We start from the raw sequence: 24,234 nt of genomic DNA on the forward strand, positions 1-24,234 counted from the left end.
TTAGGCAGTTCTTTGATGGCTTGATGGATTTCAATTTCTGATATGGGATTATTTAAGAAAACTATTTCTTCTTCTGTTAGTCTAGGCAATTTATATTTTTGTAAATATTCATCCATATCACCTAGATTGGTAAATTTATTGCCATATAGTTGGGCAAAGTAGTTTTTAATGATTGCCTTAATTTCCTCTTCATTTGAGGTGAGATCCCCCTTTTCATCCTTGATGCTATTAATTTGCCTTTCTTCTTTCCTTTTTTTAATTAAATTAACCAGTACTTTGTCTATTTTGTCTGTTTTTTCAAAGTACCAGCTTCTAGACTTGTTTATTAGCTCAATAGTTCTGTCACTTTCTATTTTATTAATTTCTCCCTTAATTTTTAGGATCTCTAGTATGGTTTTCTTCTGGGGGTTTTTAATTTGTTCATTCTCAAGTTTTTTGATTTGCATTTCCAATTCCTTGGTCTCTGTCCTCCCTAATTTGTTAATATATGCACTCAGGGATATGAATTTTCCTCTAAGTACTGCCTTGGCTGCATCCCATAAGGTTTGAAAGGATGTTTCGCCGTTGTCATTTTCTTCAACGAAATTGTTAATTGTTTCTATGATTTCTTCTCTAACTATCCGATTTTGGAGTATCATGTTATTTAATTTCCAATTAATTTTTGATTTGGGTCTCCATGTACCCTTGCCGATCAATATTTTAATTGCCTTGTGATCTGAAAAGGCTGCAGTTAATATTTCTGCTTTTCTGCATTTAAGTGCCATGTTTCTATGACCTAGTGTATGATCTATTTTTGTGAATGTGCCATGTGGTGCTGAAAAGAAGGTGTATTCTTTTTTGTCCCTATTTATTTTTCTCCATATGTCTATTAATTCTAATTTTTCTAAGATTTCATTCACCTCTTTTACCTCTTTCTTATTTATTTTTTGATTTGATTTATCTAAATTTGATAGTGGTTGGTTCAAGTCTCCCACTAATATGGTTTTACTGTCTAATTCCTCCTTCAATTCTCCTAGTTTCTCTATTAAAAATTTGGATGCTATACCATTTGGTGCATACATGTTGATTAGTGATATTTCCTCATTGTCTATACTTCCTTTTAGCAGAATATATTTACCTTCCCTGTCCCTTTTGATCAGGTCTATTTGTACTTTGGCTTTGTCAGATATCATGATTGCAACTCCTGCCTTCTTTCTATCGGTTGAGGCCCAAAAGGTCTTACTCCAACCTTTAATTCTAACCTTGTGAGTGTCAACCCGTCTCATATGTGTTTCTTGAAGACAACATATGGTAGGGTTTTGTGTTCTAATCCAGTCTGCTATTTGTCTGCGTTTTATGGGTGAGTTCATCCCATTCACGTTCAAAGTTATGATTGTTATTTGTGGATTCGCTGGCATTTTGATGTCTTCCCCTAGTTCTGACCTTTCTTCTTTAGCTTTCTCCTTTTGAACCAGTGATTTACTTTAGGTCAGTCCCCCTAGTCCCCTCCCTTGAGATGCTTCCCTTTCTAGCCCCTCCCTTTTTATGCTCCCTTCCCCTCCCCCCTCTCCTTCCCTCCCTTTTTGTGCTCCCTCCCCCCTCCCCCTCCTTAATTTTCCTTTCTTTCTTGCCCTAATGGATAAGATAGAATTCAGGATCCCACTGGATCTAGATGTTCTTCCCTCTCAGATTTGATTTCACTGAGAGTAAGGTTTAAGTACTTCCACTTCACGCTCTCTTCCTCTCCTTCTCATATGAGAGTTCTTCCCCTCCCCTTCCCATGTGTATCTTTATATGGGAAAGTTTATTCTATTGATTCCCCCCCTATTTCTTGAAGTTAATCTTAGTATTATCACGGTTCCCCCCTCCCTTTTCCTTTTTTTGCCCCAACTTTCCCCAAATCTTCTTGATTCCCCAATCTTTCCCTATGCATGTTTCTTCTAACTACTCTTATGATGATACAATTTATGAGAGTTACACAAAACATTTTCCCCACATATTAATATATATAATTAGATGTAAATGTAGTCCTTATAGAAGAGAGTTTGACTTAAAGAGAAAGATAAGATTTATCTCCTTTTCCCTTTCTTTCATATTTACCTTTTCATGTTTCTCTTGCTTTCTGTGCTTGGATATCGAACTTTCCACAGAGCTCTGGTCTTTTCTTAGCAAATGCTTGGAAATCTTCTATTTTGTTGAATGCCCATACTTTCCCCTGGAAGTATATAGTCAGTTTTGCTGGGTAGTTGATTCTTGGTTGGAGACCCAGCTCTCTTGCCTTTCTAAATATCGTGTTCCATGCTTTGCGGTCTCTTAGTGTGTTAGCCGCTAAGTCATGTGTGATCCTTATGGGAGCCCCCTTATATCTGAAGCTCTTCTTCTTGGCTTCTTGTAGGATTTTCTCCTTTACTTGGAAGCTCTTGAATTTGGCAATTACATTCCTAGGCGTTGTCTTTTGGGGATTTAGTATAGAAGGTGTTCTATGAATCCTTTCTATTTCTATTTTGCCCCCTTGCTCCAGAACGTGGGGGCAATTTTCTTTTATAATCTCCTCTAGAATAAAATCCAATTTGTTGTTTACCTCTGGTTTTTCTGGGAGACCAATGATACGGAGATTTTCTCGTCTTCCTCTGTTCTCCAGGTCCGTGACCTTCTCAGTGAGATATTTTCTGTTTTCTTCCAATTCATTAATTGTTTGGGTTTGCTTTATTGATTCTTGCTGTTTTATCATCTCACTTTCTTCGAGGTCCTTAATTCTGGTCATTAGGGACTGGATTTGCTTTTCAGCCTTGTCTGCCCTTGTATTGGATGCTTCGAGTTCTTTTTCCAATTGAGCAGTCTTATCTGTCAGACAGCTGATCTCTTTCTCCCATTTTTCTTTCCAGAAGGTTTCCATCTTTTGGATAAGTTCCAGTTTGAGATCTTCCAGAGCTTGTTGATAGTTTCCATTTTGGGAGGCGTGTTCTGAATTTTTTTGGATTTCCTCTTCATTCTCCTCTTTCCCTTGGGTACTTCCACCATAAAAGTTTTCAATAGTCACTTTTTTCCCTTTCTTCCTGGAGGCTTGATTTTGGGCCATGTGAGCCATCCCTTTGGTGGTTTTATTTCCCTTTCCTTTTTGGTCTGGGGTCTGGGTTATAAGAGTGGTTTTTCTGTGAATTTAGGTTGCTTCAGACTAGTTCTTCCCAGCCTCTGAGCCCAGGTATTCAGCTCCGCCCAGATAATCCGTGCGCCTTGTTCAGCGCAGCCCGCTGGAAGTCCGCTGGCTTCTCCAGTGAAAGCGCCCTGAGACGTTTTTTCCTGGCAGTCCCCAGATCCCAAGGACCCTGGAGTGCCCCCCCAGACAGAGACGCTCCCCACTCACTCGCTGTCCTGGTGAGCGCTCAGGTAGCTCACTCTGGTTTAGTGGGGGAGGTGGGGTGGGGGAAGGGCGGCTCAGTTCACTTTTCTGTGCAAGCTTTTCCTTCTTATTTTAGTGTGGAAATGTTCAAGCCCCACGTACCTTTGCCTCTGTGGGGTACTGGGGAGTCCTTCTGTTCCTCCAAAGGTGATTTTATGCTCCTTTGATGTAGTCTATTTCGTTCGGTGCTGGGGAGAGGAAACGTGCCGCGTCTAGATTGCAGCCATGATTACCCGGAAGTCCGATAGCAATAGTTTTTAAGAGTTGCCAATGACCTCTTTTCTTATAGGGATACATATCATTTTAACTTATTGAATCTCTTTAAAAAAATGTGTTGTTGTTGTTGTTGTTGTTTTTCCCCTCTTTTTAAATTACCTTTTGATGATTCTCTTGAGTTCTGTGGTTGGACTTCAAATTTTCTGTTCAGGTCTGGTCTTTTATTTATGAATGCTTGGAACTCTTCTGTTGTGTTAAATAACCATACTTTCCCCTGTAAGAATATAGTCAGTTTTGATGGGTATTTTATTCTTGGCTGTAGGCCTAGTTCCCTTGCTTTCTGGAATATCATATTCCATGCCTTTCGGTCCTTCAGTGTGGATGCAGACAGATCCTGTGTTATCCTCACTGTGTTTCCATAGTATCTGAATGGCTTCTTCTTGGCAGCTTGTAATACCTGTTCTTTCATCTGATTGTTTTTTAATTTGGCTATAACATTTCTTGGGTTGTCAGTTGGGGATTAAATACAGGGGGTGATCTGTGGATTCTTTCAATCTCCACTTTCCCCTCTTGTTCTAGGATCTCGGGACAGTTTTCCTGGATAATTTCCTCTAGTATTATGTCCAGGCTTTTTCTTTTGTCATGGTCTTCTGGTAGTCCAATTATTCTTATATTGTCTCTTCTTGAACAATTTTCTAAATCGTCTGTTTTGTGAATGAGATGCTTCACATTTTCCTCAAATTTTTCATTCTTTTAGTTTTGTTTTATAGTGTCCTGCTGCCTTGTGAGGTCACTTGATTCTAGTTGTTTTACTCTGGTTCTTAAAGATTGGATTTCATCTCTGGCTTTTTGGTCGTCATTTTCCTTCTGGTCTGATTTTCTTTGAAGATTGTCTTTCATCCTCTTTATCTCGTCTTTCATCTCCTTTGCCTCATCTTTCATCTCCTTTGCCTCGTTTTCCAGCTGGATGATTTGGGCTTTCAGGACACTATTTTCTTGTTTTAGTTTAAGTGCCTCTGTTTCCAGATGACTTATCTTAATTTTTAAGTTCTTTTCCCAATTGTCTTCAGCCTCTCTTAGTTGTGTTTTGAGTTCTTCCACAGCCTGTATCCAATTAGCTGGGATTTCTGGTTTATCGTTTGCTGATCTCTCCCCCTCTGTTCCATTTGGTGAGTAGTAGCTGTCTATTGTAGTTTCTTTCTTCTGTTTCTGTTGTTTGTTCAAATTCACCCCTTCTTTCCTCCCCATATTTGTCTGTGCTCTTGTTCCTCTCATTTTTTTGTTTTTTGGGGACTTCTATCAGTCTCCCCTCTTGGAGCTTTAACAGAGGATCTCTTGGTGTAATCTCTGGGGGATGGTTGTTGGGGGTTTGAGCTTTCCTGTCCTCTGGAGGCTTTTGATTGGCTTAAAGTCCAGCAGTCAATGAGGATGGATGGGGAGCCTGGGCTTCCCTGTGTTCTGGAGACTTTTGATGGGATTGAGTTCAGCTTAGTTGGGCTGGGTTTACTCTGAGTTTTAAACTTCCTGGACGACTGGAGCAGATATGGAGGATCTCCAAAGCTCTGGCCAGGCTGCCAGGTCTATGCTCCTTCTGAACTGCCATCTTGACTTCGCCTCTAAGTTTCTGTTTTTTTTTTTTTTAGAAGACCCTGCTCTCTAAGGGGGGAGATGCATGGCCTCTCTGGGCTCTGAGGGCTCCTGATGGGATTAGGTTCAGCTGGTTCTTTCAGAAGACCCTGCTCTCTAAGGGGGGGAGGGGTCGTGGCTTGCCTGGGCTCTGAGGGCTCCTGATAGGATTAGGTTCAGGTGGTGTGGGCCGAATGATCCCCTAGACAAAAAAAGGAAGAAAAAAAAAGCATCAACCTCCTCTTCCACAGTCTGTGTTGAATGCCCAGAAACTGACCCGGGTTACTTTCAAGGTAAGCTCTTTGGAGCAACCCCTTTGACAGCCCTGAGTTTTCTGTCCTTTCAGTAGCTCTGAGGGCTCCTGATGGGATTGGGTTCAGCTGGTGCCCTAAAGCTGGGACCTCCCTTGAGACTCAGATGGAAGGACCCAGCTAGGGGGCAACAGGCTTCCCCCTTCTCTCTATGTTTCCCTGCCATCTGTGTTGTGCGCCCCGGAGCCTGCCTCAGGTTGCTTTCAAGGTGAGTCCTCAGAGCTCTGAGATTCCCGCTGCTGCCGTGGGCTCAGCACTCTGAGTTGGGGGGGATGGGTCCTGGGACCTTCTTTCTGTCTACCCCATAGATCTGAGTGATCTAGGGTTCTGGCTTTTGGGGTGTGGTACCTTTTGACCCAGGTCCAGGAGGAGGTTTCCCCAGGTCTATCCTGTTGTTCAGCTTGAATTTTGGTAGCCTAGGAGCACTCTGTTTGCGATTGGTAAGAAAGGGTTTCCGAGGCCTGAACTTTCACTGCTTCTACGCCGGCATCTTGACCAGAAGTCCATAATCCATGTTTTTAACTAATTGGTTGATGGCGTTTTTTTGATCAACCTCAATTGGAGATAAGGAGAGGAAAAAACAAACTGGTACTGTTCCTCTTAGTAACATGCTCCTTCAACTTTTATATTTCAGTAAGCTATTTTGCCCTCATTCTTTAATAACAACACCACCACAAAAAATTATTGCATACCTTGTCTGATCAGATAATTTTAATATTTTTCTTTTATCATTGTAAAATCAAGGACAATTTTATAACTTTTTTTGTTATTTAGATGTTACATGTAGCTGTACATGCAATCTCTGTCTCTCAGTAGGGATAAATTACTAGTCAAACATCTTGTGGTTTAAATAAATTTCTTGTTAAAACTAAAAACCAATCAAGATGTATAAATTTATATTACTATCATAGTTTGAGTTTATCTTATACTATATATCTGAAAAGATAAAATATTTAAAATAAATAAAATATGACTTATAAAACTTTAAATTAATGTTCTTCAAAATTTACTCTTCCTGAGTTTTTATAAAAAAGAATAAAAATGAAACCAAAGATAGCAGAATTTCAGACAAACATGAAAAGGGGCATAAAAGAAAAACATGCCTTGTTTCTTATTTATTAATATTTGATTTCTCTTTGTTATATATTGTAGGTTTTAAATAAGATTTTATTCCTTGTTTTGTATGCTTATTTGCTTTAATTAATAGTTATAAAGCTTTTAATTTTAATTTTTGTATTTCTAATTTCTAATTCATTCTCTTTCACTTCTAGTCCCTCAATCTTCTAGAAGGTTTAATTCCTTCCAAGGAAGAAGGTGGTATTGCTTCTAGTGAACATCTCGAGAAATTATTTGTGTTTGGCCTCATGTGGAGTTTAGGAGCCCTTTTGGAGTTGGATAACAGAGAAAAGCTTGAAGCCTTTTTGAGAAAACATTCAAGCAAAATAAGTTTGCCAGATATTTCTGAAGAAACTAATCAAACGATGTATGAATTTTTTGTCACTGATTATGGTGAGAGACCAATCATGATCATTTCTTAAGCATTAATACACATAAAAGTTCACTAGGAATTTTATATATATATATATATATATATATATATATATATATATATATATATATTACATGTCCTTATTTATTTTCTGATTTTCTTTTGGGGAAATATTTTTTTGTTTCTTAGGCTGCAGTGTAAAATAAACATTACCTTCATCTCTTTACACGTTTATTCTCTTACCTTAGGTTAGGATTTCATATAAAAAATTTCACAAATTTATTTTTTTAATATTTTAAAATTTTATTCAATGATTCAAGCAACAGACACTTAGGAGCAATTCATATTCAGCTACTTAGCAAGTATTTATTGAGTATCAACTATAGGAAAAGTACTATTTTGGATAGTAGAAGAACTATAAAGATAATGAAGACATGACTTTGTTTCAAGAGAGTTTATAAAACCTATTAGAAACAATGGACTTATGTAATACTTGTGATTTTTCTCATACATATTTTGATAATTTTTTAAATTTGATACTTTCATCCTAATGAACATGTCATAATTATGACTATACAACCTAAATTATCTACATTTTTACAGGTGACTGGGAGCATTGGAACAAAAAAGTTGAGCCATATATTTATCCAACTGATAGTATTCCAGAATATTTATCAATTTTGGTTCCAAATGTTGATAATGTTAGATCTAGTTTTTTGATGGATACAATAGCAAAGCAACACAAAGTAAGTCTATATGTGTTTTATTAATTAATTGAAAACCACAGGTACTGCCTCTCTAAAGAGCAGGAAAATCTTGGAAACAAATCTATGCATAGTTACAAACATAGGCACCAACACAAAACATCTACCTAGAGTTCTTACAAATGCATAAAAGATATGGTGGATCCCCAAAGTTTATAACCATTTGTATGTATACATAGATTCATGTTTACTATGTTAATTATTCAGTCATTTATTAAGCTTTTAATATGTGCCAGGTTGATGGGAGGTGCTAGGAGTACAAGTGGAGAGAATGAAATAATCGCTCTTCAGAAGTTGATCAGTTAACTGGCACTTATTAATCAAGCACTATATGCCAGATACTGTGTTCATCACAATGAGGTTACCCTCTAAAGGAGGAGGCAAAGACATCAGGAAAGCGGCACATCAAAAATATAAAGTGAATAAATACAGATATATACCAAATAGCTAATATAAGATAGTTAGGGAGGGAAGACACTAGCAATTGTAATGGAATTAGTAAAAATGCAGAAGGGGATTTCTGAGCTTGTTAAAGGAAGAGAGGTTCCTTATCTGTTGGAAGAAACAGAGAAATGAATCCAAAAATGTATCTGGCCAAGGAATAAAAAGACACAGAGGCAGGAGATGGAGTAGGAAGAATGAAAAGGAGTTTGGCTAGTTTGCAGAGCAGTGTCCAGTGGGGCTGGAAAATATGTTGGGAACAGGTTGTATAAAGCTTTAAAAACTGAACAGAAGATTCTCTATTTTATTCTAGAATTAATCAATAAATTGATAAATGTTGGGAGCTGATTGTGTAGGGAAGTCACTGGTCAGATCTATGTTTAAGGAAAATTATTTGGGTATCAGGGAGTAGGATGCATTGGAGTAGGAAGAGACAAGTTAAGAGGCAATCAGTGTAAGCTACTCAGTCACTCAATGAGCATTAAACGCTCTTTATGTGCCAGATGATGTTGTGCTAAATACTAGGTACAAACATTCCCTACCCTCAAGGAAGTCCCATTCCTATGGAGGAGGAGACAAGTTGTAAATAACTAGACGAAAGTAAGATGAGGGAGCAGGGAGGAAGGAAAACACTGTGACACTGTGAGAGAGAATAGAATTGGTAGTAGTGTGAGAGTTAGGTTGCTATTGGGAAACCTTCAGTTACACTGGAGACTTTTTGCTTGGGTGGAAAGTAAGAGTATGTATGGCATTGCTACCCTAAAGCAAATCTTATCTTGATTTGTCCAGCTACCTTATAATGTATGCTAAGATGTTGGCACCCATTTATCACAAAAATGCAAATCTTTATGGTGGCAGGTGAATAGGTGAGATGTTACATGGCCTACTAGTTTGAGAATGGGTAAAGAGAAAAGCAAATGAGACTATTAAGGCCAAGTAAAAGATGAGACTGGAAATTGATTAAAAAGGGTAATATGTTGGTAGGGAAAGTGGTGAGTGGAGTAACCAAAGAATGCTTACAAATGCAAAATTTTAAATACACTTCATTTCTCACTTTGTAATTATAGGCAGTTTTGCTCATAGGAGAACAGGGAACAGCAAAAACTGTCATGATTAAAGGTTATATGAAAAAGTATGATCCTGAAGCACAGTTATCTAAATCACTAAACTTTTCATCTGCCACAGAACCAATGATGTTTCAGGTAATAAAAGCCCTATTAATAATACTGATTATTCATAGGTTCATATAGTTAATAATATTTAAAATGTAAAATTGCTGTTTTCATAGTAGTTTTAATATAGTAATTACATGAGTACATAAGAAGCTCTATATCTGTTTTCATTTCCTTACTATGATCTATATATACTTCATGGTCCCTCAAAATAATCTAAAAAATTAATTCTGAGGTTCAGGGAAACTCTTTTCAATTTAACTTGGTAATGATTAATATTTTATTAGTTAATATGTTTTTCTTAGAATTGCTTTATATCTGGGTGTATTCTACATGAATTTCACTAAGCTAAAGAAAACCAAAAACAAAAATGATACTAATCTTTTAAAAAATAAATTAAAAAAAATTTAAAGCCAAAAAATACCTACTTCTTTTTCTCTAGAGAACGATTGAAAGCTATGTGGATAAGCGAATGGGAAGCACATATGGACCACCAGGAGGGAGAAAAATGACTGTATTTATTGATGATATTAATATGCCAATAATTAATGAATGGGGAGATCAGGTATAATCAAAATACTATATGTGTCCATGCAATCCGATCACAGTTTTTGTGTGTGTGTGTGCTAAAATAAGGCACAAATTTGAAATACTCAAATGACAAATACTTTACAGTAAACTATTTTCCTGTTATCTTCCCAGAGTTGTGATCCTCATCCTAGTCCTAAACAGTGCTCAGACATTCTATTTAGAATCTTTCCATCTCAGAAGTTCTAATCTACTTAGGAACAATTTGGGCCAGAATATTCTCACTGAATACTTTGGGAGGATTTTTTCCCCCTGTAATTTCTTTGCTGAATGTGTGCTTTTCTGTGTTAATACTATGAACCTTTGGAATTAATCTAGGCCCCTGTCACATTTCACTAAAAATAGAGTTAGAGCCTCCTAGGTGGCTTCCCTGCTCCTATTTTCTCTCCCTCTCCAGTCCTCCATATAGCTGTCAAAATAATCTACCTAAAGCACACCTGATCACCTCCTTAGCTGGGCATTTAAAATCCTGGCAAATCTGATTCCTACTTACTTTTCCAAACTTATTATTCCAAATTTATTATTATCACTCTAATGTAGAAGCATATTTCAACCAAAATGGACTTAAAGCCGTTGGCCAAATTTGGCACTTCACCTACCAGTTTTTTGTATCTCTACAACCTGTTTCTCATGCCTGAAATGTACTCTTTCCTCCTCTGCCTCCTGGCATCCTTATTTGCCTGTAAGTGTCAGGGGCTACCTTATCTGCCACCGTTCCAAATCTCTTTGGCTAAATGCTCTTTTTTCCCTCAATTTTCCTTGTATTAAGCTTGTTACTTTGTGCCTGTGGGTTTTGAAATTATTGTGGCCGAGGAACTACATCCCCCAGCATTCTATGCTGCGTTAATGAGCTATTGTATGCTGGGGACTACATCCCCCAGTATACCCCACGGGTCCCTCCTCCCTACTTCCTGTCGTGGAATGGGTCCTGAACGGACCAATCCCGTGCTAGGGATGGACCACGGCACGGATTTGTCTATAAAAGGACCACTCCTGAGCCTAGGAAGGAATTTTGAAGTGGAGGAGATTAGGAGTGAGAGTTAGTTAATTTCAGCGAGGGAGGGAAGGAACTCTGGTTTTTTTTTTTACTTTAATAAAATTAATAATATAAAAAAGTTTTTCTTATTTTAATCATTTCAGTGCCCCTCTGGCAGACTTGCTAATTTCTTAAAGGCAGGTTTTGCTTCTCTTTTGTTTTGAATCCTTGGTGCCTAGAATGATGCCTTTTGGATAGGGGGCACTTAATAATTCTGGAATTGAATTAAACATCATCCTGAGGTGATATTAAAAATTCATTTTTTAAAAATTTCAGGTAACTAATGAGATTGTACGACAGATGATGGAAATGGAAGGAATGTATAGCTTGGATAAACCTGGAGACTTCACTACAATTGTTGATGTACAGATAATAGCAGCAATGATACATCCAGGAGGGGGTCGAAATGATATACCACAACGTTTGAAAAGGCAGTTTACTGTATTTAATTGCACATTGCCATCAAATGCATCAATAGACAAAATATTTGGTACATTTTCTTTCTTTTTCAAATTGTTTACATAATACATGGTCTGAAGCTATTCTCCCTAACCCCATTTGTACTAGCAGGCAGTGTCTCCAGGAAGCAGTTTATACCTTTCCTGTTGGAATTTCGAGTATATTTCTAGAGCTTTAGCTAGTGAGGTCCCAATACTGTTCTATATCCATTTATTATCAGTGATATCAATTAGCCAGACATACTTAATAGTTTTTAGGGAGTGATATTTACTATGTTGGTATAGTTGATAGTGTTGGTACAAAACACACTCTCATAAGTATATATGAAGTCCATAGGAAAGTAAGCTCTAGCTTAGAGCATGAGTGGCTAGGGTAACACATTTGTTGGAAGTACTTTTGATGGCTACCTTGAGATATTTCCCTTAGGTATGGCATAGTTTTTCTGATGAAGTCTTGGAAGCTGCCTGGTGGTGTGTCTAATGAGTTTTTATCTCTTGCTTCTACTACTTTCTTGGAATGATAATAGGATGTCAGAGAGAAGTCTAAGTTTTCTGGTTTTCCAAAATTCTCTAAATATTTCTCTGGTCAAAGGAAGTTGAAAGAAGGCCAAGATGAAGGCCAGGGTTCTTTTGCCTCCTATCCCTTAAGTGATTCCTTCTCAGGAGAAGGTTTCCACCATTACTTGCCAAAATCCCTGACTCCAGACCAGCTTTCTGACTTCATAAGAGTCTCCCAGGGTATGACTAAGTCTCTCAACCCATCCATACACATTTCTTATGTAGCTTCATTTCACTTAATCCAACGTCTTTCAAAGAGTTCCAAATTGATCAAGTACTTTTGGCATTTGGTTTAAGGCTTGTGAGTGACTAATTGATTCAAGAAAGATGTTTAGGTCTTATCTATACATAGTTCACACTCCTGTTGATTGATTTTTAAAATTTTTCCTCTGACAGAAATATTAGAGGGGGCAGCTGGGTGGCTCAGTGGATTGAGAGCCAGGCCCAGAGATGGGAGGTCCTGGGTTAAAATCTGGCCTCAGACACATCCCAGTTGTATGACCCTGGGAAAGTCACTTAACCCTCATTGCCTAGCCCTTACCACTCTTCTGCCTTGGAACCAATACACAGTATTGAGTCTAAGATGGAAGGTAAAGGTTTAATTTTTTTTTTAATATTAGGGCATAGCATCTTTTCAATTTCTTTAAATGGGATGAAGTTCATTAAGGGATCTATTAAATTGACCTGCTCCCTTGCACTTATACAATTTCACTGTTAAACATATGTAAATCTTTATAGAACAAATTTAGTCATTAAATTATTTAATAATGATAATAGCTAACTTTTATATAGCACTTAAAATGTACCAGGCAATGCTATATAATTATTATCTCATTTGATCTCTACAAGAACCCTGAGAGATAGGTGCTATTAATGATGATGATCCTCATTTCACAGATAATAGAACTGAGGCAGACAGAAGTTAAGTGACTTGAGCAGGGTCACACTTCTAATAAGTAGGGATTTGAACTCTAGTCTCTTTGACTTCAGAACAAGCAAATCTTATCTCTAATTTGGGAATCTAAGTATCTAAGAGGGGGACCTAAATTTAAACAGCTAATGTTGCATACTTTTCACAATAACTGATGTAAGGTAGATAGGACAAGTTTTATTTTCTCTATCTTACATATGATGAAGCCAAGAACCAGAGAAGCTTAATGATTTTCATGAGGTCACCTAGTGAAGCAATGTTTCTCAACTTCCAGACTAGGGATTGTAGACTTCAAATGTAGTGCTTTTTTCACTGCCCCACACTTCATTACCAAAAGACATTCTAGGAAGTACAGAACAATGAAAACAATACATACATGCTGTGTGGAGTGGGTTTTGGGGAGCTAGCACCCTCAGAAATCACTTTAGTGAGCAGACAGGAAGCTTTGATAGATGCTGACAGGATGAGGCCTTTATTGTTGAAAGAACAGATAGCAAGGAGCACTTCTGAGAGAGTAACCATCACAGTGTCCAAAGGCTTACAAGAAAAATCCTTAATTCATAGGAAACCTATATGGTTGTCTTGAAAAGTCACCAACTGTGTATAATACATTTGCTTTTATTGAAGATACTCCTTTATGGTTCCCAGCTTTCTTTTGAATCATGAGAGTATTTCTCAAATTAATTTCTCAGTTAATCAGGATTCAAGAATGTACAAAGCCATAAGAAGAAACAGTCTTTGCAACAATTTTCAGGTTAGACTTCATAAAGGGGCATATTCTCATATGAAATTCTTATACAGTTTTGTTAGGCCTCTGAGAATCTCTGAAAAATTTTCCTCTCATGGGAATCTCTGAACTGTAAAATTTCAACTGAGGCATCAATTTCTAACCTTTGAAATGCCAATTGAACATATTGTTAGGTTAATTGAGAATCAATAACAACAAAAAGGAAAGGTGTTTGGCCTTATGTAAAAAAAGTACTAACTAAGGCAGTGATGGTCAACCTTTTGAGCTTAGTATGTCAAAATTCGTCAAAAAACCGAGCATAACTCGGGTGGTATGTCAATTCAAGAAAAAAAAAACATAATTTTGCGATATTTATAGCTTAAATAACAAAAATGTATAATTGTACTATAAAACTGTATTTAATAAGCCAAAAACTAATTATTTAAGTTACCTTCTTAGTGACTTCTTTGTTCATCTGTCAGTTGATTTCTTTGTTGGTCTTGATATTATTTCACTTGTATGGGGTACTGTGAACTAAGATCAGTGAGGGGGAGAGGGAATTCTTTAACCTGCCTATTAGTAACTTTTTTGTTGCTAAATGTTTCATTAGCTAAATCTTCAATTGAAGGTTGGTATTTTGTACACTTCAAGCCCAAGCAAGAGCTACTAACTTCATCTATCAGTCTGTTTCTTTTGTTGGTTTTGATATTATTTAACGCTGAGAATAAGGGAAAAATTGTGAGTAAAGCCATTGCTATATTTTTTAGGGTGCTAAAAGTGTCTGGTAATCAGTTCCAAGCAAGAGTTGCTGTGGGCTGGAGCCCCACCCAGTCTTCCACCAGTCCAGCCCCTCCCCAGCCAGCTGATCAGGAGCACTATGAGAGCCTGCCTGAATACTCCTTCCACACACGCTCCTCTGCCCCGCCTCCTCTCCTCCTCCCTGCCCCCCCACTCCCCCTCATGCTGCCCACCACTTGCCCCTCACCCTCTCGGCCAATGCATGGAGCAGCCTTAACCCCTCTACCGGCCGGGGCATGGCCACAGCTGTGGGTGTGGGGGTCCCAGCCCTCCAGGTGAGCTGAGCCCGCATGCAGCTTCATGTCATTGAAAATGACTACGTGTGTCAGTGCTGACACACATGTCATAGGTTCACCATCATAGAACTAAGGCAATCATAAGGGGATTGGATAGAGGAAGGGCTACCTCTATTCACTTCAAGGAGAGGTTGCTTCTGGTGTTTGTTATGCCTAGAGATAGGCTTCTTTTCTCTCTTCTCTGAAGGGCCTTAATTATAACTAATCTATATTGGAAAGTTATATGGATTACTGATCTGAAATTATCATTATTATTATTAATCCTAATGCTAACCATATTTGTGAATAATGCACTACTAATTTTACTACACACATCAATAAAAAAAATAAAATTCATCTGGTGAAGATGATTGTATAAAACAGTGGAGTATTCTGCTCTTTTGTTTGTAGGTGACTGACCATTTCCAGATGGAGTTTATTTAGATCAATGATGAGTCATTTGATATTTTGACTTAGTTAGCATGCTTTTGTCCTTCTCTCAGGATGTTGTGATGTCTGAGGCAGGTGGAATTGCTGGCTTTCCTGACATATGGTGGGGATGACTAGTTCCTTTTCTACTAGGGTTGTTTCCATGAATGATAGTTGTAGGGGTACTGCAGTAGCTGTGTTATGGGAGAACTTTAAGGTAAAATCTTGGATCTAAACAGGTGGCCCTTGTCAAGAATGAAAGACTCCAGTAGTTAGCTTAAAAATAAAAGAGATTTATTAATTTGAATGTATGTCAAATGGTTAAGTCAAATTGAATGGCTGAAGGAGGCAGAGTAGGTGGAATACTATCTCCTAAAGGAGTTGTATTCTGGAATATATATACCATTTAGACAATAGGGCCTCCGTGACCAGAGAGATAGGATGATGTTGGCATGTTACTGGGTCTCTGGAACCCAAGATGAGTCACATGGTTATGTCCTATGTCAAAATCAGAAGGGGGTGAACTGTTCAGTTTAGAGGCTAATCAGATATCTGGGATATAAAACAGATACTTATTAGAAGCAAGTTGGGAGGTGCCTGTCTCTGCTCATCAAAAATTAGGGGAGAGAATGGAATAGAATAAACCCAAAGATCCTAGCTTTTGGAACAAAAATTCACTATTTGACAAAAAACTGCTGGGAAAATTGGAAAAAAGTATGGGAAAAATTAGGGTTAGATCAACATCTTACATCCTATACCAAGAAATTCAAAATGGGTAAATGACTTAAATATAGAGTAAAAATCATAAATAAATTAGGTGAACATAGAATAGTATACCTGTCAGATCGATGGTAAAGGAAGTAGTTTAAGACCAAGCAAGAAATAAGAGAACATTACAAAATATAAAATGAATAATTTTGATTATATTAAATTAAAAAGGTTTTGTACAAACAAAACCAATACAATGAAAATTAGAAGGGCAGCAACAAACTGGGAAAAATTTTTATAACAAAATTCTCTGACAAAGGTCTAATTTCCAAAATATTTAAGGAACTAAGTCAAATGTACAACTATTCAAGCCATTCCCCAATTGACAAATGTTCAAAGGATATGAATAGGCAGTTTTCAGATGAAGAAATCAAAACTATCAATAATCACATGAAAAAGTGTTCTAAATTCCTCCTGATTAGAGAAATGCAAATCAAAACAACTCTGAGGTACCACCTCACACCTAGCAGATTGGCCAACATGACAGTAAAAGGAAACAATAAATATTGGGATGTGGCAAAATTGGGGCAATGATACACTGCTGGTGGAGTTGTGAATTGATCCAACCATTCTGGAAAGTAATTTGGAATTATGAGCAAAGGGCTTTAAAAGAATGCATGCTCTTTGATCCAGCAATACCACTATGAGGTTTGTACCCCAAAGAGATAATAAAGGGTTGTACAAAAATATTTGTTGCACTTTTTGTGGTGGCAAAAAAATTGGAAAATGATGGGGTGTCCCTTGATTGGGGAATGGCTGGAGAAATTATGGTAGATGATGATGATGGAATATTATTGTGCTATAAGCAATGGTGAACTAGAGGATTTCTATATGAACTGGAAAAACTTCCATGCAGTGATGCAGATTGAAATGGGCAGAACCAAGAGAACATTGTATATAGAAAGTGAAACATTATGGAATGATAGAATGTAATGGACTTTGCTACTAATAGCAATGCAATGATCCAGGGCAATCCTGAGAGACTTATGAGAAAGAATGCTATCCACCTCAAGAAAAAGAACTGTGGGAGTAGAAACAGAGAAGAAAAATATATGACTCATCATTTATTTACATGAGTACATGATTTGGGGTTTTGGTTTCAAAAGATTGCTCTATCACAAAAATGAATACTATAGAAATAGATATTAAGTGATAACATTTGTATAACCCAGTGGAATTGCTTGTCACCTCCAGGAGTGGGGAAGGAAGAGGGAAAGAAAATGTATCATGTAAACATGGAAAAATGTTTTTAAAATGTTTTTTAATTTTTTTAAAGAATGAGAGGAGAGGTCAGAGGGGATCTTCTTAGCTCAAAGTCCCTAGCACTCATGGGCAAGGAAAAATGAATCTTTTATGTACACTCTGACCTGGCACACAATCTGGAGTTTGGGGATGTTTTAGGGGAAGCCTATACCCCCATATCAGCTGAATTCCTGCAAAAAAAAAAACAACTGAGGATTTTAAATGGAGGGCACACTCGTAGGGGTTTAAACAAACTGCAAACTGGATTTACCCTCCAACTCTTGCTTTTCTTATTCATAGTTCACAGCTATAGTGTTATTTGAGAGTGCTTTCTAAGATTAATTACCTAAAATACTGCTAGAATAGATATGAAAATATGTATGATAATTTATTCATTATGATAAAGATATGCTGTGTAATATTATTAAAATTTATGTCCTTAATTTCTTCTATTTTCAGGAGTAATTGGCTGTGGTTACTTTGATGCTTGTAGACGTTTCAGGCCTGAAATAAGTGATATGATAATGAAATTAGTTTCAGCTGGTAGAATACTGTGGCAATGGACTAAGGTATGGAAAAGTATATTGGATCAAAATATGCTACCTATCAATTTTCCTTCTTTAGGAAGACATAATTTCCAAGAGTATATAACTGCTTGACTTCAAACCCCAGATCAAATATTAGGGTTGAATGATGCCTTCATTATATACAGGTGAAAATATTTTCTTAAGAATGGCATGGCTTAGAGTGGACAAACAGAATCTTTTTACTGTTAAAGAATTACAAATACTGTCTGACTTTTCTAACGTTAGGTCCACCAGGCAAAGCCTCAGTTACTCAACCCTTCTCACAACACTGACCAAACACCATAAATAGGGCTGTGCAAAACTATGGAAGCTACAACTAGATGGCTTAAAGCAATATTGCTTTAAATAATAAATAAATTATCCTAAAGCATATATTTATATTCTGGTTATAAGCATAATAGTTATTTGCATGGTTTCAATATTTAATGATACAAGTCTGTATTCCATGGCACTATAATCCTAAACCATCACTGAATATCAAAATGTACCATTTTTGCAAAATTATGGCCCTGTTTTCTATAATAATTATTATATAATTATAATTATATATTTATGAGTAAAAATGTCATATTCCCAAATCAACATGCCATTGATAACTTATTTTATTCCCATATAACTTTGCCAAAGATATTTTCATAAACAAGATATAATTTCCATCCAAGGTTATATAAAACTTATTTTTCAACTGAAATATACTTTAATTCCATTGATTTTATACTTAATGAAATTGTGCCTGCAAAGAATTCAAATTAAGACTATGATCAACTAAAACAAAATCGGTTACACAGATGTCACCTAGCATTCAGAAGATACGTAAGATAATATGTTCACAGCTTTATTTCCCCTTCAGAAATATATGCCAACAGTTTATAATATTAAAACCTAAATTTAATGATTTTTGTGTTATCTGATTTTAACAAGCAGAATTAAATATTATTTTATATATTCTTCTCAGAAGTAAGGGTAACAAGCCAGTTCTTCAGCTCTCAGGAACTTCAGTTCAAATATTAAATTACATATATCTATCCAGAAAATTTCCCAGTAAAGGTGTATATATATGTCATATATATCTTAATCTATATATCTATCTCTCTGCCTATACTGAACCATGCACATGTTGCAAGAATTTTCAGGGTTCTTGCTAGCCATTGCAACAGTAAGCCAGCACAGGTTATAGACTGACAGATAGATACAGACAGATATTTATCTGTGTCACAGTTCCATAGATAGCATATTTATAATTTCTCTTCCTGACCTACATGATTCAGATAATTTAGGTAAGAATAAGGAAGGTAAGAAAAAGTAAGTTTTTATCATTTGTTTTAAATTTCTTTATTCTCGTGCAAAGCATCCTTCCATATTGGTCTTTGCTGCAAGAGCAAACTCATATATATAATCAAAACCTCCAAAATAAAAACACAAATACACCAATGTGAAAGATGATTGATTCCAACAGTTCTTTCTCTGGAGGTGAAGAGCATTCCCTGTCATGAGTCTTAAAGGATTGTCTCAGATCATTGCATTGCTGAGAGTAGCTACATTTTCATAGATAATCTTCCAAAATTGCTGTTATTATTATGTACAATGTTCTCCCTGTTTGGTTATTTCACTCTGCATCAGCTCATGCAGATCTCTTCAACTTTTTCTGAAATCATTTTGCTTATCATTTCTTATAGCAAAATTCTATTCCATCACCAACATGAACACAATTTATTCAACCATCCCCCAATTGATGAACATTTCCTTAATTTCTATTTCTTTGCCACTACAAAAAGAGCTGCTACAAATATTTTTATACAAGTTGGTCCTTTACCTTTTTTTAATTATCTCTTTCAGAGATACAGACACAGTTGTGGTATTAATGGATCAAAGAATATGAACAGTTTATAGCCCTTTGAGCATAGTTCCAATTGTCCCCAGAATGGTTGGATCAGTTCACAACTCCACCAGTAATACATTAGTGTCCCAATTTTGCTATATCCCCTCCAACATTTACTACTCCCTTTTATTGCCATATTGGCCAGTGTGATAGGTGTGAGGTGATACCTCAGCTTTGTTTTAATTTAGAACTCTTTTTCACATGATTATTGATGGTTTGGATTTCTTCATCTGAAAATTGCTTGTGACTTCCGGGTAATCATGGCTGCAATCTAGATGCCACACACTTCCTCTCTCCCCAGCACCGAATGAAATAGACTACATCAAAGGAGCATAAAAATCACCTTTGGAGGAACAGGACTCCCCAGTACCCTACAGAGGCGAAGGTACGTGGGGTTTGAACATTTCCACACTATAATAAGAAGGAGGAAAAGCTTGCACAGAAACGTGAACTGAGCCACCCTTCCCCACCCCCACCTCCCCCACCAAACCAGAGTGGACTACCTGAGCTCTCACTGGGACAGCGAGTGAGTGGGGAACGTCTCTGTCTAGGGGGGAACTCCAGGATCCTTGGGATCTGGGGACTGCCAGGAAAAAACATCTCAGGGCGGTTTCACGGGAGAACCTGGCTCTGAGCATGGGGGTCCACGGAGCCATACTTGGGGCGGTTGCGCTGAACATCTGGGCAGAACTAAACACCAGGGGCGGACCACGCGCTGATTATCGGGGCAGAGCTGAACACCGGGGCAGTGTGGCTGTGATCAGGGGCCCAGTGCTCTAGGAAACTTGGAGACTGGGAAGAACTAGTCTGAGGCAACCTAAATTCACAGAAAAGACACCTATACCACCCAGACCCCAGATCAAAAAGGAAAGGGGAATAAAACCACCAAAGGGATGGCTCACATGGCCCAAAATCAAGCCTCCAGGAAGAAAGGGAAAAAGGTGATTATTGAAAACTTTTATGGTGGAAGTACCCAATGAAAAGAAGAGAATGAGGAGGAAATCCAAAAAAAATCAGAACATGCCTCCCAAAATGGAAACTATCAACAAGCTCTGGAAGATCTCAAACTGGAGCTTACCCAAAAGATGGAAACCTGGAAAGAAAAATGGGAGAAAGAGATCAGCAGTCTGACAGATAAGATTGCTCAATTGGAAAAAAGAGCTCGAAGCATCCAATAGAAGGTCAGACAAAGCTGAAAAGCAAAACCAGTCCCTAACGACCAGAATTAAGCAACTCGAAGAAAGTGACATCATAAAACAGCAAGAATCAATAAAGCAAACCCAAAAAATTAATGAATTAGAAGAAAACATAAAACATCTCATTGAGAAGGTCACCGATCTGGAAAACAGAGGGAGAAGAGACAACCTCCGAATTATCGGTCTCCCAGAAAAACCAGAGATAAACAATAAACTCGATATTATTCTACAGGGGATTATAAAAGAAAATTGCCCCCACATTTTCTGGAGCAAGGGGGCAAAATAGAAATAGAAAGGGTTCATAGAACACCTTCTATACTAAATCCCCAAAAGACAACTCCTAGGAATGTAATTGCCAAATTCAAGAGCTTCCAAGAAAAGGAGAAAATCCGACAAGAAGCCAAGAAGAGGAGCTTCAGATATAAGGGGGCTCCCATAAGGATCACACACGACTTAGCGGCTAACACACTAAGAGACCGCAAAGCATGGAACACAATATTTAGAAAGGCAAGAGAGCTGGGTCTCCAACCAAGAATCAACTACCCAGCAAAATTGACTATATACTTCCAGGGGAAAGTATGGGCATTCAACAAAATAGAAGATTTCCAAGCATTTGCTAAGAAAAGACCAGAGCTCTGTGGAAAGTTCGATATCCAAGCACAGAAAGCAAGAGAAACATGAAAAGGTAAGTATGAAAGAAAGGGAAAAGGAGATAAATCTTATCTTTTTCTTTAAGTCAAACTCTCTTCTATAAGGACTACATTTACATCAAATTATATATATATATATTAATAGGTGGGGAAAATGTTTTGTGTAACTTTCAAAAATTGTAGCATCATAAGAGTAGTTAGAAGAAACATGCATAGGGAAAGATTGGGGCATTAAGAAGATTTGGGGAAATTGGGGGCAAAGAAAGGAAAAGGGAGAGGGGAAACGTCGATAACACTAAGATTTACTTCAAGAAATGGGGGGGGGACTTAATAGAATAATCTTTCCCATATAAAGATACACATGGGAAGGGGATGGGAAGAACTCTCATATGAGAAGGAGAGGAAGAGAGTGTGAAGTAGAATTATTACTTAAACCTTACTCTCAGTGAAATTAAATCTGAGAGAGAAGAACATCTAGATCCAGTGGGATCCTGAATTCTATCTTATCCAACAGGGAAAGAAAGAAAGGAAAATTAAGGGGGGGAGCATAAAAAGTGAAGGAAGGGGAGGTGGGAGGGGAAGGGAGTATAAAAAGGGAGGGGCTAGAAAGGGAAGCATCTCAAGGGAGGGGATTAGGGGGACTGACCAAAATCAAATCACTGGTTCAAAAGTAGATAGCTAAAGAAGAAAGGTCAGAACTAGGGGAAGGTATCAAAATGCCAGCGAATCCAGAAATGACAATCATAACTTTGAACTTGAATGGGATGAACTCACCCATAAAACGTAGACAAATAGCAGATTGGATTAGAACCCAAAACCGTACCATTTGTTGTCTTCAAGAAACACATATGAGGCGGGTTGACACTCACAAGGTTAGAATTAGAGGTTGGAGTAAGACCTTTTGGACCTCAACTGATAGAAAGAAGGCAGGAGTTGCAATCATGATATCGGACAAAGCCAAAGCAAAAATAGACCTGATCTAAAGGGATAGGGAAGGTAAATATATTCTGTTAAAAGGGAGTATAGACAATGAGGAAATATCACTAATCAACATGTATGCACCAAATGGTATAGCATTCAAATTTTTAATAGAGAAACTAGGAGAATTGAAGGAGAATATAGACAGTAAAACTATATTAGTGGGAGACTTGAACCAACCACTATCAAATTTAGATAAATCAAACCAAAAAATAAATAAGAAAGAGGTAAAAGAGGTGAATGAAATCTTAGAAAAATTAGAGTTAATAGACATATGGAGAAAAATAAATAGGGACAAAAAGGAATACACCTTCTTCTCAGCACCACATGGCACATTCACAAAAATAATCATGCACTAGGTCACAGAAACATGGCACTCAAATGCAGAAAAGCAGAAATAATAAATGCAACTTTCTCAGATCATTAAGCAATAAACATATTGATCTTAAAGGGTACATAGAGAGCCAAATCAAAAATTAATTGGAAATTAAATAATATGATAATCTAAAATCAGTTAGTTAGAGAAGAAATCATAGAAACAATAATTTCATTGAAGAAAATGACAATGGCGAGACATCCTTTCAAACTTTATGGGATGCAGCCAAGGCAGTACTTAGAGGAAAATTCATATCCATGAGTGCATTTATTAACAAATTAGGGAGGACAGAGATCAAGGAATTGGAAATGCAAATTTAAAAAACCTGAGAACGAACAAATTAAAAACCCCCAGAAGAAAACCAAACTAGAGATCCTAAAAATTAAGGGAGAAGTTAATAAAATCGAAAGTGACAGAACTATTGAGCTAATAAATAAGACTAGAAGCTGGTACTTTGAAAAAACAGACAAAATAGACAAAGTACTGGTTAATCTAATTAAAAAAAGGAAAGAAGAAAGGCAAATTAACAGCATTAAGGATGAAAAGGGGGAATCTCACCTCCAATGAAGAGGAAATTAAGGCAATCATTAAAAACTACTTTGCCCAACTATATGGCAATAAATATACCAACCTACGTGATATGGATAAATATTTACAAAAATATAAATTGCCTAGACTAACAGAAGAAGAAATAGATTTCTTAAATAATCCCATATCAGAAAAAGAAATCCAACAGGCCATCAAAGAACTTCCTAAGAAAAAATCCCGAGGGCCTGATGGATTCACCAGTGAATTCTATCAAACATTCAAAGAACAGCTAACTCCAATACTATACAAACTATTTGACATAATAAGCAAAGAGGGAGTTCTACCAAACTCCTTTTATGACACAAACATGGTACTAATTCCAAAACCAGGCAGGCCAAAAACAGAGAAAGAAAATTATAGACCAATCTCCCTAATGAATATGGATGCAAAAATCTTAAATAGGATACTAGCAAAAAGACTCCAGCAAGTGATCAGAAGGGTCATCCAGCATGATCAAGTAGGATTTATACCAGGGATGCAGGGCTGGTTCAATATTAGGAAAACTATCCACATAATTGACCACATCAACAAGCAAACCAACAAGAACCACATGATTATCTCAGTAGATGCAGAAAAAGCCTTTGATAAAATACAACACCCCATTCCTATTAAAAACACCAGAAAGCATAGGAATAGAAGGTTCATTCATAAAAATAATAAACAGTATATATCTAAAACCATCAACTAATATTATCTGCAATGGGGATAAACTAAATCCATTCCCATTAAGATCAGGAGTGAAACAAGGATGCCCATTATCACCTCTATTATT

At 37.1% G+C, this 24,234-nt stretch overlaps 1 protein-coding gene across 2 annotated transcripts in view; it reads left to right on the forward strand.

Moving 5' to 3' along the window:
- The window catches only part of DNAH8 (dynein axonemal heavy chain 8), a 491,513-nt gene that overhangs the window by 316,485 nt on the left and 150,794 nt on the right, over positions 1–24,234 (forward strand). For both annotated transcript variants that reach the window (XM_016431041.2, XM_016431044.2), the window contains 6 exons: positions 6,804–7,041; positions 7,625–7,767; positions 9,294–9,428; positions 9,841–9,963; positions 11,299–11,512; positions 17,668–17,777. In XM_016431041.2, the coding sequence (XP_016286527.1) occupies positions 6,804–7,041; positions 7,625–7,767; positions 9,294–9,428; positions 9,841–9,963; positions 11,299–11,512; positions 17,668–17,777 (963 nt within the window). The remainder of the gene's footprint in view (positions 1–6,803; positions 7,042–7,624; positions 7,768–9,293; positions 9,429–9,840; positions 9,964–11,298; positions 11,513–17,667; positions 17,778–24,234) is intronic.

The sequence above is a fragment of the Monodelphis domestica genome, chromosome 2, assembly GCF_027887165.1.
Source record: "Monodelphis domestica isolate mMonDom1 chromosome 2, mMonDom1.pri, whole genome shotgun sequence".
NCBI classification, from domain to species: Eukaryota; Metazoa; Chordata; class Mammalia; order Didelphimorphia; family Didelphidae; genus Monodelphis; species Monodelphis domestica.